At 41.1% G+C, this 26915-nt stretch overlaps 2 protein-coding genes across 2 annotated transcripts; both read left to right on the top strand.

Annotated features, from left to right (window-relative positions):
* Positions 1–6074: 6074 nt before the first annotated feature.
* On the top strand, positions 6075–20830 carry LOC139568622 (transcription factor Sp6-like). The gene is made up of 2 exons (XM_071390570.1): positions 6075–6304; positions 15160–20830. Exon 2 carries the CDS (start codon positions 15330–15332, stop codon positions 16245–16247), a length of 918 nt encoding a protein of 305 aa, XP_071246671.1. The 5' UTR covers positions 6075–6304; positions 15160–15329; the 3' UTR covers positions 16248–20830.
* A 1807-nt stretch (positions 20831–22637) lies between these two features.
* LOC139568618 (pre-mRNA-splicing factor CWC25 homolog) lies at positions 22638–26810 on the top strand. The gene is made up of 9 exons (XM_071390565.1): positions 22638–22911; positions 23372–23544; positions 23747–23983; positions 24107–24176; positions 24296–24444; positions 25326–25407; positions 25542–25807; positions 25940–26113; positions 26205–26810. Exons 1-9 carry the CDS (start codon positions 22894–22896, stop codon positions 26317–26319), a joined length of 1284 nt encoding a protein of 427 aa, XP_071246666.1. The 5' UTR covers positions 22638–22893; the 3' UTR covers positions 26320–26810.
* Positions 26811–26915: the final 105 nt, after the last annotated feature.

Below are 26915 nucleotides of genomic sequence, written 5' to 3'. Positions count from 1 at the left end.
TTGGCAATACAAAAGGAAACGATATAAACCAGCCAAACAGCATTTCTGAAATAGCTGTCAAAATTAAGTTTAGGACATTGTTATTACCCTCTGTTACTAATATGTTTGGCTCCAGTAAAGAGGTTGAGTCCATTCCAAGTCTACAAGTCTCTTCGCGCTTTTGATCAATAGCTAAAGCATTTCCCTTTGTTGTCTAAGCCTAATAGGGTGTCGTCCACACATACGAAAGGATACTTGGGAAGTGAAGTATAAACACAAACACCTTTAACCTTTAGGTTTTTGGCTTTTGATTCCAGTTGTCGTTGAACACTTGGCCATATCAGTGCTCAGCTATGCCCAGCTTTGTTTGGGTGTTGAGTGTCTAGGAAAAAGGATGTCAAAGCACTAAGGTGGTGAGATTTGTTTCCTTGTGGCACTGTGCAGCACACTTGGAATGTATGTAGAGGTGGAGGTGGAGGTGGAGGAAGCAGGCTCGGATTCTTTCAGGTAGACAACCTGTTATCTGACCGGCACGACTATCCCCCCCCCGTTCTTTCATCTCATGAACCGTGCTGACAACCTTTGCACATCCTGTCTGTGCTAAGACACAAACACTAACAGCCCTGAAAAGTAAAACGCCCACCTCAGGCACAGACAGCCACACCCAGTTAACATCACTCAAACTGACACACACATACACACACACACACACAGTCAAACACACACAGTCAGACACACACTTACGTACTCATGCATACCACACACAGACTAAACTAAACAGACACACTTTATATCAAACAAACTGTGGGCGTACACCCCCCCCCCAAGTCACTCAAAATAAACACCGGTTGCCTACGTACACAGCATATTTACGTAAGTTAACATTACATTTTACAAATGTTATATTTAAGTTGCATTATGATGAACAAAATAGTATTGTAATCTAAAATGTAACATTTTCTGATTTAATCCAAATGAATAAAGTGAAAGGCTGTCATTTTATTTTATTTCATCAACAAAAGGTGGGTGCACTCCAAAGTTTTGAGCTATGTGACACAAGGCTCTTCCCTTAAAGCTGTCCATACAGGTTATACATTTCATATAACTCAGTTATGACCAAATTCTTATTTACAAGGGCGGTCTGGCATGTGGCGATGTGAACACACTGACACTCCTGATAATGGGCGTGAGGACACACACTTCTATTCTCTCATAGACACGCAGGCACTGCGACAATGCGGCCCTATGGCCCAGCCCCAAAGACAGACTACCATCTGCCACCTGAACCAAGAGGCCAGTGGCCCGGGAAGATGAGGGGTGTTCTGGCACGGAAACAGCTGGTGGAGATCGGAGAGGACATTAATCTGGAGGGGAAGACAGGATGGCAGGGATGAGAGGTTGGATAATAAAGCCTGGTATTAAGGGCGAAGGGAAGAGGGCCGTGTGTGTGTGTGTGTGTGTGTGTGTGTGTGTGTGTGTGTGTGTGTGTGTGTGTGTGTGTGTGTGTGTGTGTGTGTGTGTGTGTGTGTGTGTGTGTGTGTGTGTGTGTGTGTGTGTGTGTGTGTGTCTGTGCGTCTGCTCTGTTGATACGACCTAAGACAGAGCAATCAACTCTGACAGCATTTTCTACTAAAGTTACCTCTGATTCTCACTTTCCGCGCATTCAGGAGAATAGTCATAATCTAGTTGATTTAGAGCTAGAATGTTATGGCTCTGCTTCCTGGCATGATGATTCTGTGATAATTCTTTCTGATTTACGCAGCTGTCGCACACAGGAATATGAGATTCAAAGTCTTCATCTACAACTGAGATACTTTGGAATGGTGGAACGTGGATAAAATAAAATGGAACTCGCCATACTCCGAGACCAATTCAAATTCTGGTTTAAAAGGAACTTAAGTGGAGGAGGAGGGGAAGCAGGGCGGCATCAGTCTCTCAGACAGTAATGGCGGCGCCACTGCTGTTTAACAATCAAAGATGGGAGGCGGGGGCTACTGAGGAAGTCTCTCCCCAAAAATACAGGTGTTTGGTACAATCAAAGTAGCAGCTTGCAGAAATGACTGGGTTTGAAGTTGAAAGGGGAGGCAGAGAGCGAGGGAGAGGGGGCTGCTGTGGTGAGTGAGTGTCTAGGTGTGTTTGCATGAAGAAGGGAAGAAAAAAAACGTGACTCAGTCAGACTCAGAACCCCTGGCAGCCGGTACCTCCTCTTATGGGATTTTGAATAGTAAACAAGGATATAGGAAGTCTACCACTGTACACTTACTGTTTACTCTAGTTGACTTTTTTTCCACCCTCAGAGGGGAAATGAGGCTTTACCTGGCCAATCCCTCTGGAGGCTCCAACGGTGATATTAGGCTTTAGCTGAGACACCATTGTAGTGGGACACACACAAAACATGCTTTATGGTTGGTTAGTCAATGTTAGGCGACTTACAACAGGTCTCCCTTGCAAATTAGATTTTTGTCTCTATGAGACAAATCTGTACAAATTAAAGTTAAATAAGCTATAGACTTAGACGAAAATAAATTAGTACACCATAGACATGAACACATCAACTATGTGTACGATTATGATAATAATTTTCTTCTTTTATCTTAAAAAAAATAATTTTTCATCCATCTAGAAGCCTCTTAATGATACTTGATGACGAAAGCAAGCGTGGAACAGAAAACTACAAAAGATAAGTTCCTTGAATTGTTTATCTTTGGATACCTCAATGAAACAGCTTCAATCCAAGGAGAATGGCCAACAATGTGACAAAATGTACTTTGTTCACTATCCGTGATAGATGATTCATTTCATAGGGATTTGTGGGATTTTTCTGCTGCATTCGACGAGAGAGATTCAGCTATACAGAATGTGCCTCAGGACTAGAGCGCTATATAAACCTCGGAGAGTGTGAATGGATTTATATGAGTTTACACATCGGGTGGATGAGGTCTATAGTGGGTCCTTGGCACCCGGGTTATAGCTGAAGGATTTAAGGTCCAAAATGATGGTGTGTCCTGTCCTGAAATGGAGTCTGTGAGACAGTGTACTGTCAGTACATACGATATACTATATATTTACAGTATATGACCAAGCATCTCCAACCAACTGCTAGAGGTTCAACTCCAGCTGTGAACAGTGTATAGGCCTACTAGCAGCTCTACGCCTGGAAGAGAGCGGACCTAATTTTAGGTAAACCACCTTTGACATCTGAACAGACTACAGTTTAAGTACAAGCCCTATCAAATGGTCTTTGACGTCAGTTTAAGGGGTTGAAGGTGAAATCCACGAACATACACAGACAATTTAGAAACACACACAACCTTATGAAAGACGCTTAAAAGAATGCAGCCACTGACAGAAAAGGGGGCAACATGCCATCTAAACAGATTCAAAACCTTAAGAGAATTTGTAAGCCCCTTGTAATTGATCTTAAATGCACTGTAATTAAATGTTATTAAACAGTCTCTTTTGGAGTTGGAAGAATTTTATTCACAAGGAAATATGTCTGACTATTGAAAGACATTGGTAAACATAATTTAGGCATTGTGTGTGGTCCCCAATTCAGCAACTTGATCCCTCTCTGTGTACATGCGTATCCAGATTAATTTCACTAGTGAGAACGCACACAAGATCAATCCCCTATTGAAAGGAATTCTTTCTGTGTGAACTTTTCAATACAGGTTTGGAAAGCTAATAAGTAATGAAGAAAAGCCTACATCCCTTATCGAGGAAGCACTTGTATAGCACAGTGCATGTAGGCTACAGTTTTCTGTTGTAATACACAGTCAGTCTGTTTTATTGAAACACGCTACGCACATACAGTGCCTTCAGAAAGTATTCACACCCCTTAACTCTCTCCACATTTTGTTGTGTTACAGCCTGAATTTAAAATGGATTAAATTGAGATTTTGTGTCTCACTCTGTGTGCAATAATAGTGTTTAACATGATATTTGAATGACTACCTCATCTCTGTACCCCACACATACAATTATCTGTAAGGTCCCTCAGTCGAGCAGTGAATTTCAAACACAGATTCAACCACAAAGACCAGGGAGGTGTTCCATTGCCTCACAAAGAAGGGCACCTATTGGTAGAAAATAAAATAAATCAGACATATCCCTTTGAGCACGGTGAAGTTATTCATTACACTTCATTACACTAACTCAGTTGCAGGAGAGGAAGGGAAACCCTTTGGGATTTCAGCATGAGGCAAATGGTGAACTTTAAAAGAGTTGCAGAGTTTAATGGCTGTGATAGGAGAAAATTGAGGATGGATCAACAACATTATAGTTACTCCACAATACTAACCTAAATGACACAGTGAAAAGAAGGAAGCCTGTACAGAATACAAATATTCCAAAACATGCATCCTGTTTGCAACAAGACACTAATGTAATACTGAAAAAAATGTGACAAAGTAATTTACTTTTTGTCCTTAATACAAAGTGTAATGTTTGGGACAAATCCAATGCAAGACATCACTGAAGTACCACTCTCCATATTTTCAAGCAATGTGGTGGCTGCATCATGTTATGGGTATGCTTGTAATTGTTGGGGTGTTATTCAGGATGAAAAATAAATAGAATGGAGCTAAGCACAGGAAAAATCCTAGAGGAAAACCTGGTTCAGTCTGCTTTCCACCAGACACTGGGAGATTAATTCACCTTTCAGCAGAACAATAACCTAAAACACAAGGCCAAATCTACACTGATTACCAGTGGCAAAACTTGAAAATGTCTGTAAATTTGCAAAATTTTGGAAAAGCATGTTTTCAATTTGTCATTATGGGGTATTGTGTGTAGATGGGTGTGGGGAAAAAAACATACATTTGATCCATTTTGAATTCAGGTTGTAGCACGAAAAAAAAGTGGAATAAGTTAAGGGGTATGAATAATTTCTGTAGGCACTGTATCATTCATTCATGGTTGTGAAAACGTGAATCAGAGTCAATATTTAATAATTTGATTCAAAACAAAATACATCTGTATCCTATTATGTTGCAGTCCAAATCATAGACACATTGTACATGCATCATTGCTACAAACTCAGCATTTTAAAAACTGCTGCTTCAGAGAAAGAGAAGAAGATGGCATTAAGTAAGTAAACCACTTCCCGCCGGTCTGTCTGTGGTCTCTGTTTGTCAGTTGATTTGAAGTCACTCCACCAACATGCTGTGACGGGAAAGGAATTAACTGAGAGAGGGAAAAAATAAAACCTTTAGAAGAAGAGGCTGATAAAACTGTGAAGAGCAGTGATGTTGGATTGGATTTAATCAGTATTTTCATTGGTATGACAGACAACAGTTAACAAGTGTTTCCTTTCATTTGGCAAAAGTAAGAGGACCAGCTATGTATTTGGGCACAACTGAGCTTTGATAAGGCACCTACACTGCCTGTAACATGCAGTAGATGAAAGGATATGATACTGTTTTGTAAATTGTGGTCTCTTGACAATTGAGAATTGAACTGACACTGAAGGTTAGATATAAACAGGTTACAGTAGATCAAGTATGCATAACAATTAAGAGATACAATCTGTGCTATAGAGACCTGTTGCCAGTAGTTTACATAGGATGACATTGGAGCCTACATGGTGACCAGACCAGTGACAATAATGACCATTGCAATGGTACCAGATGCCACTGTGTCACCGTGGGGTCAATAAGATGGGTGACATTTATTTTTAACAAGCAATCTAATAAACAAGTAGGCTACTGTATTGTAAGTGACCAGCTACTAGTAATGCATCAGTGCATTGCGACATAATTCATAAGAGTGTTTTTTTTATTTGACAGGTCAAACGCTTTGAATAAAGTTTTCCTGAGAGTAAGTTGCGGTGGGCAAACATTAGAGCCATTTGAAATGCAAGTATTAGGCACTGAGACAACCCCAAATGATGTAACAAGAGGGTTCAAAGAGTTGTCAACTTTCTCATGGGGCCGAATGTTGTAACGTAAGTGAGCCATGCCCATGTACACTTCCTGACCTCCAGCCGCGCGAGCGCATCTTCAAAGGAAAAACACACACCGAAAGAGGGCGGAGCCTGCGAATATAAAAAGATAAATAACCTATTGTAAACTTTGCCACCACTGAGTACGCTTACCTGTACGTGGAAGCGTTGTCTCGTCTCACCTGAACAGCCCGAGATGGAGGGAACTGTATGATATACGAGGATATCTATTTATTTATTCGATTTTTTTTTTTTACCAAAGGCTTTTACTTGACTTCTGCCAAGGTGATTTATTTATTTTCATACCAGTGAATATAATAGGCTACAAAAAGCTATTCCTACATCGCGTCGGGAATAGAACTACGGGCACCATTGGATAAACAGGTAGCTATATACGTTTCAATATAAACGTTTTTGATTCATAAGCATCGCATTGTTAACCAACGAGGTAACCGTTGCATTGTATTTTTTGTGTAGTGGAACAATATCGAAGTGACGGGTACATCCTTTTGACAGTTGCATGAACAATGAAACAGAGGACTGTACCTGGAATATCTAGAACCACTTGAAATAAAGGAATATGGCAAATATTTAAGTATTTGTTTTTAAGAAAAAGTAAGAAAAAAATATTGGAAATATCTGTATAAGTATTTATTATCTTCAATGTGTATTTTAATTTAGATTTGGAAAGACATATTTCAATTCATAATTTGTAATGAGTCATGGAGTCATGAATATATATATATGTATATATTTTATTGTAAGCCTAATTCAAATTCATTCCCTACTCATGGAAAGGATTGGGTTTGAGTGACAGGTTGTGCATTTGATACCATATTTGAAAATAGTATAATTTGTACAATTTGCATCAAAATAAAGTAGAATAAAGTAGAAATTTGAATAAATCTCCTTTCCAGTTTGAGTTAATATTTAGGGGGATGTTTCCTGGTCACAGATGAAACATAAAGCAGGAGGTAAAGAGTCCCTAAAAGGTTGTTGAATGTCTCATATTTTTATGTGTTTTCACCACCCCAAAGACCTCGATTTAGAAATTGGTTATCCCACACAGGGGTATTCATTATGATTGAGGGAAACAATTAGTACCAGTAATTTGTATTTGTGCCTTCCAATGTTGAAAAACACACTGAGGATGATGGTGAACCATCATCACCATCAAAACCAACAATCAAAATAAACAAAAAAGCATTTTAGGTACTTCTTTTAATAATAATTTATTTTTTACAATGAATGGTATTCCAGTCGTTAGAATATGTTATAGTGAATTTTTTGACACATTTTTATAGGGGAGTAGCCTATTTGCACTCTCTCATACAATATATTCCAATGCTGTAGTAGACTACAAAACTACAGTATGATTGTTATGGTGACTGAAATGCATAAAGAAGTGACTTTTAGTTGACAAAAATAAGACAACATTACATCATGCCTCATATAGACCTGTGTAGGCCTATGAGTGCAAGCTGATTCTCTTCAAGCCAGATTGATCCAAGACATTCAGGACCTTGATAATGTATGTGTAATCAACAGGGGCAGGGAACAACCCATTCAGTGAAAGGGAATTATATAATCCTAGATGATTTTAAGTACAAAAACAAGAAACAAGAAATCCAAATGTTAGAACGAATCCAGTTGACAACCCAAATAACACTGTATCAGAAATCCAAATGTTAGAACGAATCCAGTTGACAACCCAAATAACACTGTATCAGAAATCCAAATGTTAGAACGAATCCAGTTGACAACCCAAATAACACTGTATCAGAAATCCAAATGTTAGAACTCATCCAGTTGACAACCCAAATAACACTGTATCAGAAATCCAAATGTTAGAACGAATCCAGTTGACAACCCAAATAACACTGTATCAGAAATCCAAATGTTAGAACGAATCCAGTTGACAACCCAAATAACACTGTATCAGAAATCCAAATGCAATATATGCATATATACACCAAAAACAATATATAGCAGTAGATCGAGAATCCAGTATATAAATAAACAGTGTAACAAAATGCAATGTACAGTAGTAGATACTGTGCCTTCAGAAAGTATTCACACCCCTTGACTTTCTCCACATTATTGTTATGTTACAGCCTGCATTTAACATTTATTCAATTTAGATTTTGTTTCACTGGCCTATACACAATACCCCATAATGTCAAAGTGGAATTATGTTTTTAGAAATGTAATTTTTTTAAATAGAAAATGATAAGCTGAAATGTCTTGTGTCAATAAGTATATTATGGCAAGCCTAAATAAGTTCAGGGGTAAAATTGTGCTTAACAAGTCACATAATAACTTGCAGGGATTCACTCTATGTGCAATAATAGTGTTTAACATGATTTTTGAATGACTACCTCATCTCTGTACCCCACATACAATTATCTTTAAGGTCCCTCAGTCGAGCAGTGAATTTCGAACACAAATTCAACCACAAAGACCAGGGAGGTTTCCAATGCCTCGCAAAGAAGGGCACCTATTGGTAGAAGGGTAAACATTTAAAAAAGCAGACACTGAATATCTCTTTGAGAATGGTGAAGTTATTAATTTCACTTTGGATGGTGTGTCAATACACCCAGTTACTACAAAGATACAGCCGTCCTTCCTAACGCAGTTGCTGGAGAGGAAGGAAACCGCTCAGGGATTTCACCATGAGTCCAATGGTGACTTTAAAACAGTTACAGAGTTTAATGGCTGTGATAGGAAAAACATTTGGATGTATCAACAACATTGTAGTTACTCCACATTACTAACTTAAATGACAGAATAAAAATATTCCAAAACATGCATCCTATTTGCAAATAAGGCACGAAAGTAAAACTGCAAGAAATGTGGCCAAAAACGTTATGTCCTGAATATAAAGCCATAAGATTTCTGAACAGGTAATCAAATGGCTACCCGGACTATTTGCATTGTGTCCCCCCCCCAACCCCCCTTTTATGCTGCTGCTACTCTCTGTTTATCATATATGCATAGTAACTTTAACTATACATTCATCTACATACTACCTCAATTAGCCTGACTAATCGGTGCCCCCGCACATTGGCTACCCGGACTATCTGCATTTAAAAATTGCACTGTTGGTTAGGGCCTGTAAGTAAGCACTTCATTGTAAGCTCCACACCTGTTGTATTCAGCGCACGTGACAAATAAACTTTGATTTGATTTGATTTGATTATGTTTGTGGCAAATCCAACACAACACATCACTAAGTACCACTCTTTATATTTTCAAGCAAGGTGGTGGCTGCATCATGTTATGGGTATGCTTGTCATGGGCAAGGACTAGGGAGTTTTTTAGGATAAAAATAAACAGAATATAACTAAGCACAGACAAAATCCTTGAGGAAAACCTGGTTTAGTGTGCTTTCCAACAGACACTGGGAGACAAATTAACCTTTTAGACAGTAACCTAAAACACATGGCCAAATATACTTACCAAGACGACATTGAATGTTCCTGAGTAGCCTAGCTACAGTTTTGACCTAAATCGACTTGAAAATCTATGGCAAGACTTGAAAATGTCTGTCTAGCAATGATCAACAACCAACTTGACAGAGCTTGAAGAATTTTAAAAAGAATAATGTGCTAATATCGTACAATCCAGGTGTTTAAAGCTCTTAGAGACTTACCCAGAAATATTCACAGCTGTAATCGCTGCCAAAGGTGATTCTAACATGTATTGACTCAGGGATGTGAAAGCTTATGTAAATTAGATATTTCTGTATTTCATTTTCAATACATTTTCTATAGATTTCTAAAAACATTTTTTCACTTTGTCATTATGGAGTATTGTGTGTAGATGGGTGAGAAAATGAAATATTTAATCAATTTTGAATTCAGGCTGTAACACAACAAAATGTGAAATAAGTCAAGGGGTGTGAATACTTTCTGAAGGCACTGTATATTACAATGAGCTATATGAAGAACACAGTATATGAATACACAGAGTAAACAAAAGTATAAAATAAATGGTCCAATGTCTCTATATACATGGGACAGCAGCATTGGCTGTGTGTGTGTGTGAGTGTGTGTGTGTGTATGTGTGTGTGTGTTTGTGAGTATGGGTGTATGCGTGTGTGAGTCTATTTGTGAGTACAGGAGTCTGCGTGTTTATGAGGTGTGTGTGTGTGTGTGTGTAAGTTTGTGTGTTTTGTGTGAGTGAGTCTATCTTTGTCTTTTACTACAGAAGATGGCTCGATGGCTGTTGAACAATCTGATGGCCTGGAGATAGAAGCTGTTTTTCAGTCCTTCTGTCCCAGCTTTGATGCACCTGTACTGTCTCTGTCTGCTAGATGGTAGCAGAGTGAACAGACTGTGACTCGGGTGCCCCGGTGATATGTTGCTGACCGCACCACCCTAGAGAGCGATTCGGTTGAGGGCGGTGCAGTTGCCGTACTAAGCGGTGATGCAGCCCGACAGAATGCTCTCAATGGGGCATCTGTAAAAGTTTGTGAGGGTCTTAGGGGCCATGCTGATTTATTTCAGCCATCTGAGGTTGTATAGACGCTGTTGCGCCTTCACCACGGTGTCGGTGTGGTGGGATCATTTCAGGTCCTCAGTGATGTGCACGCCAAGGAACTTGAAGCTTTTGACCCTCTTCACTGTGGCCCCGTCTCCTGTAGTCCACGATCAACTCCTGTTTTTTTTTTCCGTTGAAGGAGAGGCTATTTTCCTGGCATCACTCCGCCAGGCTCTAACCTCCTCCCTGTACACTGTCTAGGCAGGTTTCCATTGAACCAGGTTTATTTGACGAAAACAATGTTGAGTAAATCATTGCGACATGTGTAATAGAAACGTCAGTAATAAGCACATTTTTTCTAAAGATTGACTACATTTTTATCCATTCGACGGGTGGATATTTATTTAGTCTAACTTTCTTTATTGTGACAAATGATGATGGAAACTGTGATTTTCAACTGAATGATGATTGACAAATAATTGTTTATTATCATCACTTAACTATAAAGCTCCTTAAAACCACTTCCTGTTCTTCGAAGTAGGGGTGCCGAGGGTGCTACAGCACCCCTTTGATAAATAGAAAACAAATAAAACATTGTATAAATCACAAAATGATACTACTCTTGTGTGAACTAGGGCTTTACTACTCCTGTATGAGCGAACAAAAAAAATACTCCTCAGTACACGTTACATAGCTACTGGTGGGTTTTGAGTAGATTACTGATCAATCAGTGTATGATAGGCCTACACTATAATCGCTATACTAGCCCTACTTGTGTAAGCTCAACCTTGGAGATCAATTTAGAGCTTATTGTTAAACAGCTAAATACTTACCTCAAACGTAGATGTTTAAGAAGGATGCCCTAATTTGTTATTACGTGAATGGGACGTTGGGGGCTAACTCAACCAGAGCACTTGAATTTCTAAAGGACATTTAAATGTCAAAGTTGACAGGCAATATGCCTCAGAGGACCCTGAGCCTCACGGTTGTCACAGTGGCTAGGGAGTTTTCCCATTCAATGACCATAGAAATGTAAAGATGTATTCTAAGTTTATGTCGTAGTCTAATACAATGAGACAGGAGGTGTCATATCACTTGTGTACTCTATGTCCAACTGTCAACACATGGGTTGTGCTCCTCTGTGTAGACCTGTCTCGATATGAGTCATGATGATTTATTGACACGCTAGTTGAGACACTTCCTCTACTCCATCTTCACATTTTGATTGAGTATTTGAATTGGAATTTCATGTCTGTGCAAGAGTGTTTACAAATCTGCTCAAATTTGGACACATAATGCGTAACATTTACCACATTTGATGTAAAACCACATGAACATACAACAAATCAAGGTTGTTGCATTTGTCGGTGATACTAGTAGACAAACAACTGTCAGACAGTCACTATCCTACAGGGACACCAACGTAGAAGGGAATATATTTCCGTCTGTGTATGAGATTGCTTGTTGTCCCTTTTCCCATCTTAGTCTTCTAGAACGTCTTGGAACCTGTGACGTTACATCACATATCAGACTAAACCACAAGATTTACACCATTCAAACACAAACACAGATATTTAGAAGTAGTAGTACAGATACTTCATACTGTACTGACAATTACAAATGTCTGTGTTTGATAGAAACACATTTTGGATGGTAAAAAGAAAAGTATGGAGAATCCACAAGCTCCGGTCCAGTATCAGTGTTTATTCATGGGTGTGACAGTAAACATTGGGAATCTTATTCTGCTATTATATTGTATTTGTACTTTTCCCTTTACTGGCTGAATCGGAAATGATAACCTACATGGAATAACCCCAAAGTCAGTTCGTCATCTACCGTGATGCGTTCCTCCCCCGGAGCATCTTCTCCTCTCTGGCAGACTAGTAAACCAGGGGGGGGGGGGGGGGGGGCTGTGCTGGGTCTTGGCAGGGCAGAGCCTCCTCTGTCTCTGGCAGACTAGTAAACCAGGGACTGTGTTAGGTCTTGGTCGGGCAGGTTTTACGATGCAGCCCTGTCGTCCTGCACCTTCCTCCTCCCCGGCTCCCCTTCCCCAGGAGCCCCATGCCAGCTGTTACCCTCAGGATACTCTCTAGTGTTCCAGCCAGCCACTTTTGTGAATGGAGGAGGATCGGCCACTCTCTTATTTGTTTACAGGGCTATTATATCAGAGAGCGAACTAGAGGAGGGGGAAGAGAGAGAGAAAGAGGGGGACGCTTCACGCCACGGTGCATCTGACTCACATTCCCCCAAAATTACAGAGCAGCGGCGGAGCTCTGGCTCCGGGGCAACGTAAAATAAATCAGCTTGACCTTTAACACCAGACCTCTAATTCTGGAATTCCACACTAATTGCTTTACGATTTCATTCCAACTCAAGAGCATCTCCTCTCTAGTGTCTGAAGAGGGCCATGGGAAGACCAGTCCAAAGCATAGCTCGTAATCCTGTTGGCCTTCAAGGCATTGTTTGTTGTCTCAGCAAATTGAAAATCAATTGAAGGGATCAGCGCTTGAGTTTGGCCCGTGCTCATTGGTAGGGAGTACCCGCACCCTAAATGTTCTATTGCTTGAGTACCAGTACCTACACTACCGTTCAAAAGTTTGGGGTCACTTAGAAATGTCCTTGTTTTTGAAAGACAAGCACATTTTTTGTCCATTCAAATAACATCAAATTGATCATAAATACAGTGTAGGCATTGTTAATGTTGTAAATGACTATTGTAGCTGGAAACGGCTGATTTTTAATGGAATATCTACATAGGCGTAGAGGCCCATTATCAGCAACCATCACTCCTGTGTTCCAATGGCACGTTGTGCTAGCTAATCCAAGTTTATCATTTTAAAAGGCTAATTGATCATTACAAAACCCTTTTGCAATTATGTTAGCACAGCTGAAAACAGTTGTTCTGATTAAAGAAGCAATAAAACTGGCCTTCTTTAGACTAGTTGAGTATCTGGAGCATTAGCATTTGTGGGTTCGATTACAGGCTCAAAATGGCCAGAAACAAAGACCTTTCTTCTGAAACTTGTCAGTCTATTCTTGTTCTGAGAAATGAAGGCTATTCCATGCGAGAAATTGCCAAGAAACTGAAGATCTCGTACAACGCTGTGTACTACTCCCTTCACAGAACAGCGCAAACTGGAGTGGGAGGCCCCGGTGCACAACTGAGCAAGTGGACAAGTACATTAGAGTGTCTAGTTTGAGAAACAGACGCCTCACAAGTCCTCAACTGGCACCTTCATTAAATAGTACCCGTAAAACACCAGTCTCAACGTCAACAGTGAAGAGGCGACTCCGGGATGCTGACCTTCAATTTGATGTTATTTTAATTGACAAAAAAACATACTTTTCTTTCAAAAGCAAGGACATTCTAAGTGACCCCAAACTTTTGAACGGTAGTGGACCTTGTATTGATACCTTTTCTATTCCATTTCAAGCACGGGAAGGGATGAGAGTGAATCTAAATCTCACAAGTTGTAGGCTATCTTTGCAAAGTTTCTGTATGTTGTGTTAATAGCTTGCTCACCCTGGCTTTAATGGTTTTGTGGACAAGGGACAGGAGACAGGTCTACCATTGAACCTTGACCCTTCTATTGAAGCTTGATTGTCTGGGTGGCTAATGCTGTATGGTCTCTCTCTCCCAGATATGGTATCACGACCTAGGATCTTCAGACGAACAAGATAGTAACCTCTTCAGACCCAGACTGCTTTACTGTTTCCTGCAGTAAAAATAATGGCATATATTTGCCAACTTATCATTTTGGGCCCGAACATTTTTGGAAAATCATTTTTGTGTTTTGAAGAAAGTAAGCGTCTCCTGTAGATTGAGTTACAGCTTTTTGACAAAAATGTCTCTCGACTCCTATAGTTTGAACAGATGCATTCCGTCACCTCTCAAAATTCCAAGGTAACCTAATTTGTGGGGTGTATATTTTAGCATTGTTCTGGTCTATTGGAGTTTACGCACTGCAGAGCAATGGGGACAAGATGCTGACTTTCTTAGAGCATGCTGCCCTAATTATATGGATAAAGTCATTGTTCTTGTGTTATTGTTGGACTTGTGTTCGCAGGCTCCTGAAAGCCGTCAGTCAGCAACTGTTGACGCATGCTGCCGCCAGTGTGTAGGAGGCGGGGCGTTTTCTTTATCGCAACTTCTCTTTTTTTGTTAGTCGCCTCGAAGGGATGTTGCTGTAAATCATGTCTGATTCATAAAAAAAAAACAGGTTATTCTGTCTGCTACGCTTCATCTCCGAAAATCTCAGAGACGTACAGACACTGTAGATCTTGGCCCGCAGCCATTACCTCCCTGGATCTTCTTCCTTTTTACCTCCGTCTCTGCACGGGGCTGTTCCTGTCAACACTCCTCTCTCTCTTTCTCGCTCTCCTCCTCCTTCCTCTGCCACCTTTCGTATTTGTCTCCACTCTGCCTCTTCATAGGTCTGCTGAATTTGTTTTCTTTAGTTTTCTCTTTGACTGTCCTCCACCATGGGAAGTACCTGGCATCAGATGCATTTGGCAGGTTTCTGTCCGGACACGTTTCCCCTCGTCTCCTTCCCCGCATTCTGTCAGCTCTCTCCTCGGCCACGCAGCGTGAGAACTGGGGTGGGGTGTCCATGGAGACGGGGGCGTGTCTTTAGTATCTTTAGTGTCTTTAGTATCTTTAGTACAGTATTTCAAGTCATTTGGCTAGAAGCAGTAGTCATCTTACAAGAATTTACTAATCCATTTTACAATTTGACAATCCGTTTTTTTGCCAACAGGTCAGTAATCGTGAATAGGATCCTCAAGCTCTCCATCCAGCCATGTGGTAGTCTACACATCTTTACCCAGTTATCAATTAGCACACCACACCCCGGACCCACCCGGCCACCGCTCACTCCTCACCCGACTCAGCCTCAACACCAGTATCCCACAGACAGCAGCTGGTCTCATGGCCCACCCCTATGAACCCTGGTTACGGACAGCCCCCCCTGGTGGCAGCTCAGACGAGATGAACGTTCCGTCATGGTGGGACCTCCACACCGGGCCAGGGAGCTGGATGGACCTGCAGGCGGGCCAGGGTGTGGGCTTACAGGCAGTTGGTCAGAGCTCCATGGGACTGCAGTCCTCCCTGGGGCCTTACAGCTCTGAGCCCCAGCTGTGTACTCCTGCTCAGCTAGCCCAGCTGGCCCCAGCCTCACACTCAGCTCACTCACACCACTTCCCCCAGGATGGCTTCAAGATGGAGCCACTGGGAGGACCTGAGCTCCTGCAGCAGGAGACGTATTCCCTGGAGGAGCCACAGGAGGGTGCCGCCTCGGTCCGGCCCAAGCCCCAGCGCCGCTCTGCCTCCAGGGGCTCGGGCCAGTCTGTGTGCCGGTGCCCCAACTGTGTCCACGCCGAGCAGATGGGCCAGAGCACTGACGACGACCGGAGGAAACACATGCACAACTGCCACATCCCGGGCTGTGGCAAGGCCTACGCCAAGACCTCCCACCTGAAGGCCCACCTGCGCTGGCACAGCGGGGACCGGCCCTTCGTCTGCAACTGGCTCTTCTGCGGCAAGCGCTTCACACGCTCCGACGAACTTCAGCGACACCTGCAGACGCACACCGGCGCCAAGAAGTTCAGCTGCACCATGTGCCCCCGCGTGTTCATGCGCAACGACCACCTGGCTAAGCACATGCGCACGCACGAGTCTCCCTCCGGGCCAGGGGAGGAGAGGGTGTATGGAGAGGGGGGCAGGATGGGGAAGAGCTTTGACACACCTTCTCCTCAGCCCTCCCACGCCACTGCCTCTGACACAGAGGCACCCCTTAAGCAGCCGAAATGTGAGAAAGACCCCTCTGGGACAGGACAGTCCAGCTAACTGTATCCCGTCCACATCTGGAATGCTATACCGATAATGTATAGTCAGTAGGCTACTTTTAGCCCCTTTCTATCAGACAGAGAATCAATCCATAGTTTATAATACATGTAGTCCAGTGGAGGTAGAATCATAGGGGGTTTTATATTATAAATTGATAGTTTATTTCTACCAGATGCATTGAACAACATAAGGCAACAAAGGCCCATCTGATTTTCAGAATGCATCATATCACATATAACAGCACCATACAGCATAGACAGACATAAAACCAAAGAGTCCAAAGCGATTACCCATATGTTACATCACCAACAGAGGACAAGCTGTCAAGTGCCTTGGTGGAAGGATATCCATCTAAGGAATCAAGGAAAAATATTTAGATGTTCTCTTCCATTTAAATGGCAACCAAGTGGCAACCAAGCCAGAGCCAAAGCTTGCTAGCTGCTAGGACTTCCATTGCTGCTACTACTATTATACCATCCATCCACAGAGACTTTGGGAACGAGTTAAACTGAAGATGGTGCTTGATGTGTTTACAGTAAAACTACTAGCTACTTGGAGAGAGATTTATTTCCAGGAAGCCATCAATCTCTCCAGTCTCCACTGCACAAATCTAACTGAATTTAAGGCAATGGAAGTAGAGGGTTAGAATATGTTGGTATGTTGTGTTGACTTCCTTTCCCCACCCTTTAACCTACCCCTTGACTTGCTGTGTATAATATACTGTATGTGAGTGTATGAACATGTCACTGGAAAATTCCACACTGTATTTTTGGTTTTGACCACGCACAATGTTGGCGTCAACCTTTTGCCAAAGAGCACCACAGTAAGCACCACTATAATTCCGTTTGGTGCAGTATGTGGGCGGTGCAAATAAAAATGACTGCATTTGCTCTGTAGATGGCAAATTAATTAAAAGTATGGCACTAGAGGTGCAGAGATGTCCCACTACAGCACATTATGGCATGGAATTCATACCCCATGTTTTATGTCAAAAATATATTTTCTGTTTAATGTACAGTAAGAAGACATGATTTGTGTTATCAATGTATTTCACTTAAATGCACCGTATGTATCATCATGTTTAAATGTCCCTCAACTGTGACTGAAAAGCACCGTTGCTCATCTTTTGACACTCCTTATCTCGGCTATGCAGGTGTGAATGTTACGTGATGGCAGCATATCTCATTCACAGGAAATGTGTAATTCCATGGTCTTGTCCCTGATAGTGTATGATCCGATCCACACAATACCAAGTTCACACTTCACAGAACCTACTGTAGTAGCACTTGATAAGGATTTCCTCGGACAAAAGACAGGCTGGATACATCACTACTCATGAAATGTACGCTAGACTGAAATGTGAGCTGAACTGAAATCCCTCGTTGAGAGGAACTTAGGTAAACCATATTTTGTGACACCAACAACTTCCAGGACAAGCAACAATTCCTCCTCCAAAGTTGTTCAAGCATAACGCCAAAAACAGATAGAGTGGAATTGTTTGGAAACCATTTTGATATTAATAGTCAGAAATAATAATTTATATATTGATAGAAGATGCACTTCGATAAAGTTTTAGGAATCCAGTCTAGACCTTTCTAAATAGGCTTAGGCCTGTGTGTCGTGGTTTAGGCTTCTTAGCTTATTGTGCTCACTGTAAAACAAATTAGCCTTGTTAGGAAAGCATTGTTGTATTTTGAGTAGTGACTTAGTCAAAATGTGCTTAAAAGGGTCTAAGCTGAGGTTTAGCTTAGAAATCTCTCACTGAGGTGTTTATTGTAGCCCCCATTAGACATATCCCTAAATAAAATAAAATATAATGGTTTTTGATGGTTTACTTGCATTTTGTTAATCAACTTCTACTGGGTCACCATCCCGGATCCGGGAGCATCCTCATCAGTAAAAAGCTGACTAGCATAGCCTAGCATAGCGCCACAAGTAAATACTAGCATATAAATATCATGAAATCACAAGTCCAAGACACCAAATGAAAGATACACATCTTGTGAATCCAGCCATCATTTCCATTTTACAGCGAAAACACAATATGTATTTCTATTAGCTAACCACAATAGCAAAAGACTCAACAGCATATTTTCACCATTTTTTTACCGCATAGGTAGCTATCACAAAACCGACCAAATAGAGATATAATTAGTCACTAACCAAGAAACAACTTCATCAGATGACAGTCTTCTAGCATGTTATACAATAAATCTATGTTTTGTTCGAAAATGTGCATATTTGAGGTATAAATCATAGTTTTACATTGCAGCTACCATAAAAAATATCACCAAAGCAGCCGGAATAATTACAGAGAGCAACGTGTAATACCTAAATACTCATCATAAAACATTTATGAAAAATACATGGTGTACAGCAAATGAAAGATAAACATCTTGTGAATCCAGCCAATATTTCAGATTTTTTAAGTGTTTTACAGCGAAAACACAATATAGCATTATATTAGCTTACTACAACAGCCAAACACACAACCGCATTCATTCACCGCAAAGGTAGCGATCGCAAAAAAACAGCAAAAGATATAAAATTATTCACTAACCTTGACAAACTTCATCAGATGACAGTCCTATAACATCATGTTACACAATACATATATGTTTTGTTCGAAAATGTGCATATTTAGCAGTACAAATCGTGGTTTTACAATGTGAATACGTAGTCAAAATGCACAAAATTCTCCGGAGATATCTTGGACAGTCACCTAATCTAATCAAATAACTCATCATAAACTTTACTAAAAAATACATTTTGTACAGCAAATGAAAGATACACTAGTTCTTAATGCAACCGCTGTGTTAGATTTTTTTAAATAACTTTAGTACGACATACAGCTTAATCAAATGTGATGAAAGGACATCACCTTGAGACTCATCTATTGCAAATCACTTGGGGCCCGATTCAGACTTAGGAAATGTACGCCTTTCCTACACACACCTTTACTACGCACTTCACAGTAGTTGGTATTCAGTCTTACCTTATGCAGGTGCTGTTCCCTTGCGCGTGCTGAATACATTTAATTAAACCGCTGAAAACCCTGCCACTTGCTGGCCAATACATTTTGTTATGGAGTTTTCAATAGGTTTTCCAGTACATTTATCTAAAGCTCCCATTTAAATTTGGTGTACCTTTAAATTAGAATTTTCTCGACAGAATCATTAGAATAAATGGATAGAACAGTTCAGAATATTAGGGACCAACGAAAGAAAGCCATGTATTCATCTCCTTTTCAGCACCAATTGGTGGAGCTTGTATAATATTTAGGGTTAGGAAAGTATTTATGAATAATCAGTGGTGGAAATAATATCCAGTTGTCATACTTGAGTAAAAGTAAAGATACCTTAATAGAAAATGACTCAGGTAAAAGTCACCCAGTAAAATACTACTTGAGTAAAATTCTAAAAGTATTGGGTTTGAAATTTACTTAAGAATTAAAAGTCAATTTAATTATTAAAATATACTTAAGTATCAAAAGTTAAAGTTAAAGTGTAAATAATTTCAAATTCCTAATATTAAGCAAACCAGGTGGCACAATTTTCATGTTTTTTTTATTTAAAGATAGCTAGGGACACACTCCAACATCACACATATGAAGAATTTGAGTCCGCCAGGTCAGAGCCAGTAGAGATGAGCAGGGATGTTCTCTTGATAGGTGCGTAAATTGGACCATATTCGTTTTCTTTCATTCAAAATGTAATGAGTACTTTTGGGTGTCAGGGAAAGTGTATGGAAGTAAAAGTAAAAGTAGTCAAAAATATAAATAGTAAAGTAAAGAAGTAAAGTATTTTTACTTATGTACTTTACACCACTGTGGATAATAATAAAAAAATAGGTTTGGAGAGCCTCCACTCAATAAATATATTGGTGGGCTCATCGCGCAGGCTGCCCTCGGTTGTCAGTTGAACAGTGTTTTCTCTGACACATTGGTGTGGCTGGCTTCCGGGTTAAGAAGTGCGGTTTGGCGGGTCATGTTTCGGAGGACGCATGACTCGACCTTTGCCTCCTGAGCCCGTTGGTGAGTTTCAGCGATGAGACAAGATTGAAATTGGGGAGAAAAAAAATACAAAAAAGAATACAAAAATAAAAAGAATATGGGGTATGGGGCCACTACACCTTCATTTTTTAAATGTCTACCTAAACAAATAGCAAGTGATTCTCATGCCTAAGTTCAAGGTCAGAATACGTGTAGAGAGAAAAGTGCATAAAAAGGGAATTAAATTCCCTTCTACACGCGTTTAAATCGGGTCGGAATTTCCCCCTTGTAGCTTTGTGTTTCCAATAGGCCTACCTAGGAACACTTGATACATGTATTAAATAGGCCTACTGGTTATCTCAATAATAGCATTTATGATGATAATAGAGTTGTATGTGTTAGATAGGAGCAGATTCAAGATTATTAAAATGATCTTATTTTATTGATTACAGTAGTATGTTGTTGCAGTAGATATGAATTGAAACAATATTTTGTAATAATTTAAGTACTGCTGTACTATTGCCTGGTTTTAAGACTTGCTTGTAATTTTAATAGAGAAATGTTCTTTATGGAAATAAAAAGAGACATATCACTAAGTAGTATGTTGTTTATTTATTCAGTACTTCATCATCATTTATTATAAGATGCACTGCTAGAACCAGCTTGTGAGTGTGAGAGTGTGAGTGTGAGTGTGAGTGTGAGTGTGAGAGAGAGAGAGAGAGAGAGAGAGAGTTAAACAGATCAGAGAGCATTTTCATGGCAACTTTTTTCAAAAAAGTTCCACAATGCTGCACTGTTGGACGCATTCTGGGAGTAAGAGACATGGAGATGTCTTAAAGAGAAAAGGGGAGTCAGGAGAAGCAATGGATGCAGAGTTTTCTATGTTTGAGATGACAAGGGCGTTGGAGGGCTGTGGAGAAGATAAAGTGTGTTATATGATGTTTAAGCATGCACTGGACAGTGTGTTGGAAACAGTGTTAGGGTGGTATAATAAGGTGTGGAAGACTGGGGTGCTACCTGCTGGGTGGATATGTGCGGTGATATTGCCGTTTGTATAACCAGGTAAAGATCCCACTAGGGCGGGCAGTTATAGGCCTACCACACTGACAACCAACATGTGTAAATTGATGGAAAAGATGATAGTAAGTAGGATAATGTATTTCTTGGGATTTATGGGTTTGATGAGCTTAGCACAGAGTGGGTTCAGGACAGTGGAGGCTGGTGGGAGGAGATATAGGAGCACAGGTTCATTGTAATGAATGGAATTGGATAAATGGAACGGAGTCAAACATGGTTACCATGTGTTTGATACCGTTCCATTAATTCCATATCAGCCATTACAATGAGCCTGTCCTCCTATAGCTCCTCCCACCAGCCTCCTCTCATTCAGGAGAGGGAGGTCTGCCATGGATGCCCTGGTGACAGTTAGTACACAGATAACCAAGGCCCTGAAAATAAAAGAGATGATGAGTGTTGTGTATTTTGACATTGAAAAGGCTTACAATATCATGTGGAGGGAAGGGTTGTTGATCCAGTTGAGTTCATTGGGAATTTTGGGATGTCTGTAAAACTGGATCATGGATTTCCTGTTTGATCGAGTCATACGGGTGAGGGTGGAGTTAGAATTGTCAATGCGGTTTGAAGTGGACAATGGTACTCCTCAGGGAAGTGTGGTTAGTCCGATGTTGTTCACCCTGATGATAGATGACAGATTTAAGGAGGTGGGACAGGGAGAAGAAAGACGGAAGGAAGGAAGATGGGCAGGTCGGATAGGGGAGACTTGGTGCTGTTAATGAGACTGGAAAGGATGGGAGTGGTGGCAAGCTTTTGTCCTGCCCATGTGGGTGTGGAGGGTAAAGAGAAGGCCGATGTGGTGACTAAGAGTGCTGTGAGGAGAGAGGGGGTAGATATTCAGGTCCCACTGGGCCGCTGGGAAGTCAAGTCCTTGATCCGTGCAAAAGGGCTCCATTTTTGGCAAAGGGAATGGGATGCTAGTAGTAAGGGGAGGCCATTTTGTTGCGTGTATCGGTCAGTAAAGGAAGAGGTGGGGAGTATGGGATGTAGGACAGAGTAAGTTGTGTGGAGTAGACTAAGATTTGGGAACACAGGTTTGAATGCCATTTTGTGGATAATAGGTCTGTGTGATGAGTGTTTAGTTGAAGAAACGGTGGAGCCTGTGTTGATATTTTGAGAATTGTATGATGTAGATAGGGAGAGATTGTGTGAAAGGGTCAGAGAGGTTGGACGGGGTTGGGGTTTGGGTGGTGTAGTGGGGGAGGAAAGGGATGTCTAGGGGTCTATTTCACTTTCTTAGAGGAACAGGACTAACGTAGGGAATTTAATATAGTTAGGCCGTGACTGGCCTTACACTTCAGTACAGTAAGTGGCGGTGTATGCTCCTTGAAAGTTGGATGCGATCCGCCAAGAAGAAGAAGAAGCCGAAGAAGAAGAATAACGCACTCTTAAACAACCGGGGGGGGGGGAATCAGAAAGGCCGGAAGTACTATGAAAAACACAACACGCTAGCCTAGCATGCAAATGTCATATAGATAATAACATACATTTGTTTTGTCAGGTACGATAACCACATAGGTAGAGGACACGTTTATTCACATCTTATTTCTCAATCGGACCGAGTGGACGATCTAAGTCAAGATGGGAGGAGGTGACCTCGTAAGTATGAGCAAATATTAGCTTACAACGCTAACGTTAGCGCTTAACTTGCTAACTAATTTAGCTAGCTTCGCATGTTTGTTTTGTTTATGTCTAGCAAGCTAACTAACTAATCACAAAACCACTTAATTCAACTACTGCCAACTTCTGAACTAGTGTTTAGTGAAGCGAAACGCCATCACTGCCACTAGCCAACGATGGCTAGTTGGCGTACCTAGTTAACTAAGTTGACCCCCTAACTACATTTAAGTTTTGACGGTGTGTTTATTTTATATTTTCCCAGTTATGTTATGTTGTTACACAACTACTTAGCTAGTTAACGTTACTCAGACGTAGTAATTCCTTACCTTCCCAGAAGAACAATTGGAATTCAGAAATTATGGTTGTATTAATCAATTGTAGCTATCTTTCCCTGTTTTATTTAATTATATCGAATATCACTTTCCCTTATCTCTGTCAGAACTTGAAGAAGAGCTGGCATCCCCAGACTATGAAAAACATAGAGCGGGTATGGAAGGCTGAACAGAAGCACGAGGCTGAGGCGAAGAAGATCGAGGAGCTTCAGAAGGAGCTGAAAGAGGAACGAGCTCGAGAAGATATAACCAGATTCGCTCAGCAGACTGGGGCTCTAAAGTAATGCTCACCTCACCGACCCTTGTGATGAGGAAGTAATAGGTCTCACCTTGATAGAGAAACCACTGTCCTGTCTAGGTTTAAAAATCAAATGAGAGCAATTTAAATGTGCCCTCTCACCACAGACAAATGGACAGAGATACTCTCCTTGGATGCAGTCATTAACACTCAACTGCTTTTTGTTGTTGTTGTTGTACTCCAGGAAAAAAGATGACCGGTTGGACTGGATGTACCAGGGGCCAGGTGGTCAGGTGTCCCGTGATGAGTACCTGCTGGGCCGCCCTATCGACAAGCAGATTACCCAGCAGTTTGAGGAGCCAGAGAGCGGTCCATCCGAACAAACCGGACTCCTGCCTGGCTCAATCTTCAAACCCTCCACCCCTGCATCCAACCTCGACATGGCCGCCAAGATCAGAGAGGACCCGTTGTTTGATATCAAGTCAGTCACTCTTGTCTCTTTCTTTACCATTTAATGTGTCCAGCTAGCAACTGTTATGCCATACATTGATGTTCTGCTGTTAGCCAAGAGCTGATTATAATGACACATGTCTTATTTTTCAAGGAAACGAGAGGAGGAGAAGAGGAGGGAGGTCTTGACAAACCCAGTGAAAATGAAGAAGATCAAAGAAATGGTAAGTTGGATGGCTCCAATAAAACTGGAATGAAATCAGTTTCAGCCTGTTGTAGTAATAGTTTCAGTTGAACTGGGTTCTAAAGCAGCAACAGTTTTTCACTTTTTATTTTCTTTCAGCTGCGTCAGAATCTTGAAAAGAAAGACAAGAAAAAGAAGAGGAAGAAGGACAAGAAGGAGAAAAGGGAAGAGAAAGAGAGGAGAAAGGAGAAGAAGCATAAGAGAAGGAGCTTGAGCTCAAGCTCTGAGGATGAAAACAAAAAACACAGGTGCACCTAACTTCAATAGAGGTTTCTCAGGAGCAGTAAACAGATGCCAATATGATCAGATGTTCAGTTTAACTGTTTGGATCTTATGAGCATTTTGTGATAGTTTACAAATCTAGCTTCTATTGTTGACGGCAACTTCTGGATGGGGTAGATTGTTTGTTTAATCCTATCAGTCCTTAGACCCCAGCAAAATTCAGCTTTTAATTAGGATTTATCTGAATTTCATTTATCTGCATGTCTAGCCCTTATATTTAGCGCCTCAGTGAAGTGTTTTACTATTTTATTTTCAGGACAACCAGGGCTACAAGTAGAACACAAAACAATTTGTCATAAGTAGTTGCTTTAATTGACAAATGTCCATAAAGAAATAAGGTTTGCCAAAGCAAAAACCTGAGAAAAATGAATTTATATTAATGCTGTAAGTACAGAAATTGTTTGCTCACTGGGAAATGGATATCCAACTAGTCCGTGACAACTGTGAGCTTATTACAGTATTATAGACACTATGTCCTGGGATTTCCTAGGACATGTAGAAGAACCTCTTACCTTCTAATGACTCCTTTGCAGCTTGTGAGCGTCATAGAACAAAACATATTACATGTGCGTGTTCATGAGCTTTTCATAGATGGGTAGCTGAAACCATTCGGACTCTACAGACATTCGCCCTTGTCGCACAAACACCGCTCTAGCTCAGCCGCCGTTAATAATCACACAGACTAATGGTTAGTACCTACGGATGCAGAGGAAATGGATGAATCCAATGGTACAACCCATAAGTATGTAACTCAAACACACAATGTTTAAAAGGGGTTGGAAGGACAAAACGTTCCAGCGTTGCGCTGGGACTCATTGGGTTAACTGAGTGATGTATCTTTACTTAGGCACCATTCTAAAGAGGAATCCAAAGAAACAACCCACTCACATTCCCACCACCGCAATGTCCCAGCTGGCTATGGCCTACAGGTCAGTACGGCTCAATCTTTATACATTGACAGTGACACCACGAACGTTGTTATATCTTAGTCCAATCAATCCAAAGTTACTTCAATCCTCCTGAGAGAGATGTGTACCGCTCATCGCCTAATTTCTCTCCTCAGTTTCCAGCTGGGAGGCATCATCAGTCCTCAAAGCCCCCCAACCACTCGAGGCACCGTTCTCAGGAGAGGAGCTGCTCTCGATCGCCTCAAAGGACAGACGGGAACGGCCATCATTCCTCTCACAGGACAGACAACCACTCCTCTCACAAATCAGAGAACCACTCATCCCACAGGACAGACCAGTTCAAAGTTCCACAGTTCCAGCGTCCCAAAGCCCCCAGCCCCCAGAAAGATCGCTACCAAAGGCGTCAGAGCAGTACCACCAAGTAAGAGTCCACAGCACCTGTTTATACAATTATCACACTTGTGTTCAATCATCGGTGAATTAATGGTAATCCCACAACCCCATCCTAAAGTGTTTTCTTATCCCTATATTTATCTGTGTGATATTCTCTTAGATGTCTCTCTGCTGATGAGCTGGAGAAGAAGAGGAGAGAGATGATGGACTTTGCCAAACAGAGAGATAAAGAGCGTGAAATCAACGTTAGAAGTTACAAACGACGGGATGAACAGGAGAAGGAGCGGGAGAAAGAGAAAGGCGGCAAGCATGACCGCAACGCTGGCTTTATCCAGTAAGTATCTTGCTGACTGACATGTGCACGTATTGCATACTTCCTATGGCTGTTGTCTGGTCCTCTAAAACTCTTGCGTCCTTCCCTGCAGTAACATGAAGCTGGAGAGTGCCTCCACCTCATCCTTGGAGGACCGAGTCAAGAGAAACATCAACTCCATACAGAGGACCCCCGCATCCCTGGAGAAGAATTTCATGAGGAGATGAGAACTAGAAGAAGCAGGAATGGGTTGATGGAGGAGAGAGTAAAAATATGCACCAGCTACCACACTGAAATATGTGCACCGGTTTGCCAGGACAGCCAACTCATTTATTTTAATAAACAAAAACTGCAGAGGCACCATGCATTTGCACTCAGGCCCTGTGAAACTGCCCCTTAGCCATTGCCCTGACTAAAGCAATGCAAAGAATTTGACTTCCTCTGTAATGGCAAAACTCACCTGTGCCATTCACCAGCAACAACAAGCCATACTCACCTTCATAGAATGAGCAACCTTGGATTTATTTTAAGTGGAAATTGTATATTGTGTTCTCTACAATGGTTAGAATTATTACAACTTTTATCACACACACAACCCTTTTGTAAACGATGTTCCTTGGATATCTTTAGTGTATTGCTGTAAAGGAGAAGAATTGTGTATCTTAATAAAAAATAGTTCCCGAAAGCTCTTTGAGTTGGGGACTAAGGGTAGCCCATCTCCAGTGGTTTGGTGTTTTAGTCACAGGCTCATAGCTTACAGTATTGTAATTAATCTTTATTTCCATTATTGTTTCACTTTCGCACGCTTCAAACAAACTAGGAA

Source organism: Salvelinus alpinus, chromosome 2 (genome assembly GCF_045679555.1).
Source record: "Salvelinus alpinus chromosome 2, SLU_Salpinus.1, whole genome shotgun sequence".
In the NCBI taxonomy this organism is placed as follows: Eukaryota; Metazoa; Chordata; class Actinopteri; order Salmoniformes; family Salmonidae; genus Salvelinus; species Salvelinus alpinus.
Note: the sequence above shows the minus strand (reverse complement) of the source record. Positions and strands in the feature narration are given on the sequence as shown.